Source organism: Ahaetulla prasina, chromosome 5 (assembly GCF_028640845.1).
Source record: "Ahaetulla prasina isolate Xishuangbanna chromosome 5, ASM2864084v1, whole genome shotgun sequence".
NCBI classification, from domain to species: domain Eukaryota; kingdom Metazoa; phylum Chordata; class Lepidosauria; order Squamata; family Colubridae; genus Ahaetulla; species Ahaetulla prasina.
In genome coordinates this window covers 133,040,870-133,049,913 of record NC_080543.1, presented here as the reverse complement: position 1 = coordinate 133,049,913, position 9,044 = coordinate 133,040,870, and the positions used below count along the sequence as shown (strand labels likewise).

At 38.9% G+C, this 9,044-nt stretch overlaps 1 protein-coding gene across 1 annotated transcript; it reads right to left on the bottom strand.

Moving 5' to 3' along the window:
* Window positions 1–5,880: 5,880 nt before the first annotated feature.
* Window positions 5,881–6,342, bottom strand: LOC131200050 (coatomer subunit zeta-1-like). Its single transcript, XM_058186375.1, has one exon. The coding sequence runs from the start codon at window positions 6,340–6,342 to the stop codon at window positions 5,962–5,964; it is 381 nt and encodes a 126-aa protein (XP_058042358.1). The 3' UTR covers window positions 5,881–5,961.
* Window positions 6,343–9,044: the final 2,702 nt, after the last annotated feature.

Below are 9,044 nucleotides of genomic sequence, written 5' to 3'. Positions count from 1 at the left end.
GCGCGGGCAAACTGTCTCAATGGAGGGAAGAATATATTTGTGAGTAATTCTGGCCTTATCTATAATTTCCTCGTTATCTCCAGAAACTTGGCAGGCCCGTGGGTAGACGTGGCCAGGACATGTATCTATGTAAATAAAAGGAGAAAAGAAGGCCTCTGACTGACTCTTTGCTGGGAGTATTAGGGGGAGGGAAACAGAACATTATCTTTCTTCAATCTATCATTCTCAACAGGTGCTCTGGGAAATTTATTGCCTTCTACACAGTGGTTGGGGTGGGTGCTGTTCAGTGGGAAGGTTCAAAATGGTCAGTGGGAAGGTTCAAAATCAACTCTTTTTTTTATCCCCAGGAAAGGGGGAAAAACAGCTGATTTTTAAACCTTCCCACTGACCCTTTGAAAGAAGAGTTTGAAAGTAATATAGGAAAGGAATTGTGATATATTACTTATTTTCATTTACCGTTATGCCATGGCAGCACGGCACTAGTTAGAATGTGGTATTGCAGGCTAATTCTGCTGACTGCCAATTGCCAGCAGTTTGATTCTCACCGGCTCAAGGTTGACTCAGCCTTCTTCCATCCTTCTGAGGTGGGTAAAAGGAGGACCCAGATTGTTGGGGGCAAGAGGCTGACTCTGTAAACCACTTAGAGAGGGCTGGAAAGCACCGTGAAGTGGTATATAAGTCTAAGCGCTATTGCTATCTATTATCTAATTTTTAAAAGATACCATCTGTTGCTCTCCCTCTCATTTTTAAATGATACTATCACATTTCTCTCTCTCTCTCTCTCTTCCTCCCTCCCTCCCTCCCTCTCACTCTTCCATCCTTCTGAGGTCATTAAAATGAGGACCCAGATTGTTGGGGGCAAATATGCTGTCTCTGTAAACTGCTTAGAGAGGGTTGTAAAAGCACTGTGAAGCAGTATATAAGTCTAACTGCTATTGCTGTTTATTATTATTATTTTTTTCCATAAAAAAGTTTTATTTTTACAATCATATCAAACAATTCATCCAATGTACAGTTATATACAATTAGTCGGGCTTGCCCAGTCACCACCCCCCTTTTTAACACTCTTCCCTCTTCTACCTTCTTTTACTTTCCAAACCTTCCTCTCCTTCTCTTATCTACATCCTCTCCTCCCTCCACCCTACACCTTCCTTCTCCCTCTTCTACCCCTCTTCCTTCCTCTTCTCCTCTTTCCTACCTCCTACTCTCTCTTTTCTCCCTCCCCACCGTTCTAAAACAGTAACTGGGCAAACCCGACCCTACATTAATTATATTTATACATCTTCAATAATCTCTGTACATTAACCATCACTCCATCTCTACCCTCAACCCCCCAATTCCCCTCCCCCTTACGCCCCACCCCTCACCACGACTTCCCAGAACAAAATGCGGGGTATCAAAACTAACAATCATAATCCAAAATAATTCCTAAATTATAATATCTAGTCACTCCACACTTAATCACACTCTCAATTCCCCTCTCCTTCAGAAATATATGTAATACAAAATATTTCCTAAATTTACTCATATGCTATTCGACTGTTTATTATTATTTTTAAATAGCTCAAGGTGGTGAACATATCCAACATATCTTCCTTCTCCTCTTTTCCCCACAACTACAATCCACAACTACAAGTGAGGTGAGCTGGAAGAAGGAGATAAAGAGAATGACTAGCTCAACCTCACTCATCAATCAATTTATAAAATAGAGTAGACATTTATAAACGCTTTACGGTTACAGAAACAAATACAATGAAAACAATCATGAAAAACAATTAAGACATATCAAAAAGCAACACAGAAATAAAGAAATAAAAGCAACACGGGCCTGATTCATTTTTTTTTTAAATTTAAAGAGATTAATGTTGCAGACTCCTATTCTATTCTCGGTTGTCTCCATTACATCAATAAGCAAGAGAATATAAGTGCTGCATGATATCTTGTAAGAATTTCTGCAAGCCAGTAGAGTAGTTATGATCATAGTATCCATGTTAATTAACAAAATAAGTCAATAACTGGCATAACATTTAGAATCCTAATTTGGTTTTCAAATCAATCTTATACATGCCTCATAGAATGATAATGATTCTTTCTACAGAAAGATCTCGACAGACTTGAACATTGGGCGCTATCTAACAAAATGAAATTCAACAGTGAAAAAAGTAAGGTTCTACATTTAGGCCAAAAAAACAAAATCCACAGGTACCAGATATGTGGTACCTTGCTCAATAGTAGTAACTGTGAGAGGGATCTTGGAGTCCTAGTGGACAACCATTTAGATATGAGCCAGCCGTGTGCAGCAGCTGCCAGAAAAGCCAACACAGTTCTGGGCTGCATAAACAGAGGGATAGAATCAAGATCACGTGAAGTGTTAGTGCCACTTTATAAGGCCTTGGTAAGGCCACACTTGGAATATTGCATTCAGTTTTGGTCGCCACAATATAAAAAAGATGTTGAGACTCTAGAAAGAGTGCAGAGAAGAGCAACAAAGATGATTAGGGGACTGGAGGCTAAAACATATGAAGAATGGTTGCTGGAATTAGGTATATCTAGTCAGATGAAAAGAAAGACTAGGGGAGACATGATAGCAGTGTTCCCATATCTCAGGGGTTGCCACAAAGAAGAGGGAGTCACACTATTCTCCAATGCACGTGAGGGTAGAACAAAAAGCAATGGGTGGAAACTAATCAAGAAGAGAAGCAACTTAGAACTAAGGAGAAATTTCCTGACAGTTAGAACAATTACTCAGTGGAACAACTTGCCTCCAGAAGTTGTGAATGCTCCAACACTGGAAGTTTTAAAGAAGAGATTGGATAACCATTTGTCTGAAGTGGTGTAGGGTTTCCTGCCTGGGCAGGGGGTTGGACTAGAAGGCCTCCAAGGTCCCTTCCAACTCTGATATTATTATTATTATTATTATTATTATTATTATTATTATTATTATTATTATTATTATTATTATTATTATTATTATTATTATTATTATTATTATTATTGCAATTTACAATCCTTAAAGAATTAATTATATGTCTCCCAAAAAATAGGAGCCAGCAGTAGAGTATAAATGTCTTTTACTATGATAGTAAATATAGTATTGAGTAATTGATGGCAATTTACCAACTTTAAAGAATTAATTATATACTCTGAAGGTATAGCAGTGTAGGAGCCAATATCAGGCCTTATAGTTATTGAGTATTATATTGTACTATGTTATATTAATGCTATACTATAAATGGTGTACACCTTACAGTAAAAAGCCATCTGGGCCAGGAGCTTTTTCAAATATAAAATAAAATATACTTCCTGAAATGACGGAGAAGTTTTCAGCATTTCAAGGTTATGTAACAATAACAATTGACTATCCACTTGATCACTTGACAGTTAAAGTAATAAATATGATTAAAAGCTATAATGAAAAAGAATTAAGGCATTGTATAAAAATGCAGCATGGTCCTGCAAAATAAATTCAGCAAGGGTTTGATTAGACCAGTAAAAGTAGAAAAACACAGCAGATTGAGACATTCAATTGTCTAAGAGCATTCCAGATTCTAAAATAGTAAAATATTAGTAAGTGAGAGAACCTTTCAAAGGTGAGGACTGTCAGTATATAAGGGTTCATGAATTGGAATAGACATGGTAACAGGTCAGCCAATGGGAACTGCTTGGTGACCCAGACGGCTCAGAGCCGCTTCTGTGATTATTGATTTTGTTCTTCTGGATTCTGAGTTCTGATTCTGGCTTCTGCTGTATGGTATAGTATATAAAGGAGTTTCTTATATAAATGAATCCTGCTGAATTGTTTATGTGTGCGCTGGTTGGACTGCTGCAAACTTTAACAAGGACTAGTCACTCTCAAGATACAATGAAGGACACTGCTACCTTTGACCTCTGTTAAAATACATTCAACAAGCTGAGTTTAGTGGTTAAGGAATCAGGCTAGAAAAATGGGACATCACGGGTCTGAATAGAATAGAATAGAACAGAACAGAACAGAACAGAACAGAACAGAACAGAACAGAATAGAATTCTTCATTGGCCAAGTGTGACTGGACACACAAGAAACCTGTCTGGTGCATACGCTCTTGAAGTACATAAAAGAAAAGATACATTCGTCAAGAAACATAAGGTACAACACTTAATGATAGTCATCAGGAAACAGTCAATATAAACCTTACGGATACCAGCAACAAGTCAAAAAGTCATAAGTGGGAGGAGATGGGTGATAGGAATGATGATAAGATTAATAATAGAATAGAATAACAGAGTTGGAAGGGACCTTGGAGGTCTTCTAGTCCAACCCCCTGCTTAAGCAGGAAAACCTATACCTTTTCAGACAAACAGTTATCCAATCTCTTTTTAAAAACTGTCGTGTCCCACTCCCCCTTTGATGACTGGGTCTAGGAAATCCATATCAAATGTGGCAACGAAGCCTCTGCAGCTTGTCAAATTCCTTCGAGGTTTCTCAGGGCAGGCAGGAGTCCAAGTTGTGACTTCAGCAATAGAGTCCAATAGCAGCAAACTAGATGAGACTTTGCTTGACTCAAAGTTGGAATGCCAAAAGCAGGTCCTTTATACAGGCTGTGGGGTGTGACTCCATGACTCAGCATTTATCCAGACCTGCCCCTCTCTTCCTTCTGCTGGTGTCACCTCTCAGATCTCCGGAAGCGAGGATCCTCCCACTTTGAATTCTCTTCAGCTGGATCTGCTGTCAGTAATTCCAGCACGTGGCTGGCTTCCTGCTCACACGCTGTCAGGAGTGAAGTTTATCAGGCTTGTCTGTTCACTCCTGACATCCTGTCCGGGCATGGGGCCAGGGCCAGGGGCTGGAGGCATGACAGGCCATTCATCTTCATTATCAGACTCGGAGTCTGATAACAGGCCCGGGTGGAGACGGGAGGGGCCCGGCTGAGGAGAGGAGGGAAGACGAGGCACAACAAAAACTTCCAGAGTTGGAGCATTCACAACTTCTAGAAGCAAGTTGTTCCATTGATTAATTATTCGAACTGTCAGGAAATTTCTCCTTAGTTCTAGGTTGCTTCTCTCCTTGATTATTTTCCACCCATTGCTTCTAGGCCTACCCTCAGCTGCTTCGGAGAATAGCTTGACTCCTCTTCTTTGTGGCAGCCCCTGAGATATTGGAACACTGCTATCATGTCTCCCCTAGTTCTTCTTTTCATTATACTAGCTGTGCCCAGTTCCTGCAACCATTCTTCATGTTTTAGCCTCCGGTCCCCTAATCATCTTTGTTACTCTCTTCTCTGCACTCTTTCTAAAGTGTCAACATTTTTTTTTTAACATTGTGGCAACCAAAGTCCTGCCTTAACTGCAAAACCCAGCTTGGTGAATTTGGGCCAGTCTCTCAACCCCCCAAAAATAAGCAACAGCAATTCCAAAGGTGCTTTTCCAGGAGGCAAGTGGAGTTTCTTAGATTTTTTTCTTGGAAGAAATTTCACTTCTCATCCAAGAAGCTTCTTCAGCTTTGACTGGATGGTGGGGGAATGGAAGGATTTAGACTCCTTGCAGACAGCTGGTCACTTGCCTCATTTTAGAGAGTCGCTGAGGCCACTTGGAGGTTTACCTGTGTCCTCAGGGTCACTTGAGTAGTGCAAATGGGTGTGGAAACTTTTTGGCTGCCATGATGCTTTCTACCTTGTGTCCTTCACTGTTGAAGACAGTGTTGAGGATGAGTCTGTGTTGACTGCATCTCTTTTTTTTGTTAAAAATGGTGGTCATGTTATAATTTGGTCAGTGCAAGACAAACACACAGGAGGTTCCGTTGGAGACAGCAGGTCCCACATGGTTCTTCATCACAGACGGGAACACTTAATCTGTTCCTTTGCTGACTGTAGTACCTGTGAGGCTGTCTGTTCTTTGAGAGGGACATCCTCCCCACATACGGCAACCCTATGTAGCGCTTGCTGGGGATCACTCTCCAAAATCACCCTCCCCCCATCCACAATTTCATCCACTGCCAGGAAAAGGCCTTCCATGTTCTCTAGGAGAGCTCGCTTCTCCACATTCTTTCACAACATTCTGACTGAGTGAGTCAAAGAGGCAGTTGAGCACAGCCATTAGCATAATCTCATTTTCATAGGAGCTGCCGATAACATAAAAATATAGGTCAATGCTGCTCTTATAAACAACAGTCAGGCCTTCTAAGAGGGCAATTTCACTATCTGTCCAATGGGTCTTGCTGAAAATATTCTTCTCAAAAGCCTTCTGCTCCTTGACTGTGGGATAGGTGTCATCATAACACTTAGCAAAAAGATAATCTCCATCATTGTCTAAAATCAGAATGGCTTTCACTGTGTAGAGAGAAGGTTCCAGGATCAGCGCCTCCATCTTGGTCTCCCCGATGCCGATGTCTTGACTGCATCTCAAACTGAAGTGAAAATGGTTCCTGTAGTACTGCAATCTTTTTCTTGGAAAATCCGTTCATGACGCCTTCTGAAATCTTGCAGCAGATCCACAAGGACCCAGTCAGTTCAGGCAGTCATCCTCAGGTTGTTCCAAATTAGGTTTGCGTTTTTAAATGTGGCTGTAAACCGCCCTGAGTCCTTCGGAGAAGGGTGGTATAGAAATTAAATTATAAATAAATAAATAAAATAAATAAATAAAATTCTTCTTCTGCGGTTCTGTGAAGCAACTTTGCCTGAACTTTGTCGAAGGCACCACACAAGTTTTGAAACCTTCCATAGTCATGGTGTATTTAAGCGGTGATTCATTTTTGATCTCAAAAATCACTTGTCCCTTCGGTTGTTGTGGGTATTTCTCAAGAGATCTGGGGCATAGTATTTTACAATGTCGTTTCTCTGAGAAGCACTATGCCAAATGAGACTCGCCCATAAACCATGCCTTGGAAAAAAATGTCATCCTCAATAGCACCCCAAGCTACTGTTTTACGCACTTAAACAAATCATTGGCAAGCTATTCCTTGGAGATAGGTTATAAAGTCAATTTTATGGTGGTTTTCTCCTTGCCTTTTACTGTTATACGGCTCTGGAGATCCTACATATTATTTTCCGTATTGTCCTATACAAGTATACATGCAAAAAGTATGTTCAATATCATTTGGATCTTTGCAATTTTGGTAGCCATATGTCCTGTTCCATAATTCTCAGCATGGGTAATTCAAGTGTTTAACAGCCGAACTTAATGTTGTTGTTTTTTAAATGGATCTATGTCTATAATAGATAATGTAGAGAGAAATTCTCTCTCTCACACACACAGACACACACACAAACACACACACACACACACACACACACACACTTGTGTGTGATGAGACTAAAACTATTCCAAATGTATAATCAAAGATAATTTTTATCCATGCCTATAATGCATCCATTATATATATAATATTATAACCAAACATATAACGAGTCCATTTATATGGATGGACACACACACACACACACACACACACACACACACACACACCCCTGAATACATATACAGAAAGAAATAAAAAAAAATATTCCAAATGTATTATCACAGATAAAACTATTACTAAAAATAACCCATGCAATCTGTTTAAAAATCTTCCTTGCTCTTTTCTTATTTGTTCTTACAAAAGAAGAGTTTCAAACAATGGCAATAAAAGCATAGACCTGACCTTCGGACCTTTCGCTGTGAATTGAAAATGTATTTGTTCATCCAAGCGGGACTGGCTTAATTCTTAATTCTTAACTTTTAATTTTTAAATTCTGAAATCTGAATTTTAATAATTTTAAATTGGGGTACTGTGTTTTATTGGGGTCAATTGGATGGTTTTACATTTAAATTTTTAAATTTTTCGGCCGTTATATAATGTGTTATTTTAATTTGTTGTTTTAATATTGTAGATGGTATATTTTAATTTGGCTGTACACCGCCCTGAGTCCTTCGGGAGAAGGGCGGTATAAAAGTCTAAATAATAAATAAATAATAAATAAAATAAATAAATAAATAAATATAATCATTCTATTAGCGACTCTCAGTACAGGACATGTTGATAAATGCACTTGAATATACTGTATATATGTATGAAAGACACATAAGAGAGGGGGGAGGGGAGAGACAGAGATTTCTTTGGAGGTAAATAGGAAGATGCAACTGTGATTAAAATATCATTTATTGGACCATTTTATTTCTTCATGGAGATTGTATTAGGGTGATGGGGTTGGATCAGCTACATTCAGGTTTAAGAGTTATCATTGGCCAACGATAAATGGCAGCTTGAAGTAAGTGCTAAGGGATTTAACAATCTCTTTTGATACAACTTTCTGATTACGATGATTGATGATGATAATGAAAGAGAGAGACAAAAAGATTAGATAGACTAGGTATAGCTAGAATATAGATAGATATAGCTAGATGAGAGAGAGTGAGAGAGAGAGAGAGAGTGAGAGAAATAAGATAGATAGATAGATAGATAGATAGATAGATAGATAGATAGATAGACAGACAGACAGACAGACAGACAGACAGACAGACAGACAGACAGACAGACAGACAGACAGACAGACAGATGATAGATAGATGAATCAGAGATATGATAGATAGATAGATAGATAGATAGATAGATAGATAGATAGATAGATAGATTGATAGATGATAGATAGACAGCTAGCTAGCTAGACAGACAGATATAAATATAGATATAGATATAGATATAGATATAGATATAGATATAGATAGAGATAGAGATAGAGATAGAGATAGAGATAGAGATAGATGATGAATGGATGGATGGATAGATGATAGATGAATCATAGAATTCCTGGTACACGGAATTAGTTCTCTACTGCCTGCCACAAGGAAGTTTTCCATCTCTATAACGTGGCCTATTCTCTTCTTATTTCCTGGTGGTACCTCTGGTGGCCTTCTTTAGTCTTTCTGGGATCAGTTAAGGTCAGCTAAATGCTTTCGGCTTATTCCTGGATTGAAACTTTGGAAAGTGTAGAAAGTTTTTGAAGACCTTGGGCCTTACTGCCTCTGAACGATCAAATCACTCTGAATCTATAGGAACATCCAGATTCAGTTCTGCTCACTCTAGGTGAAAA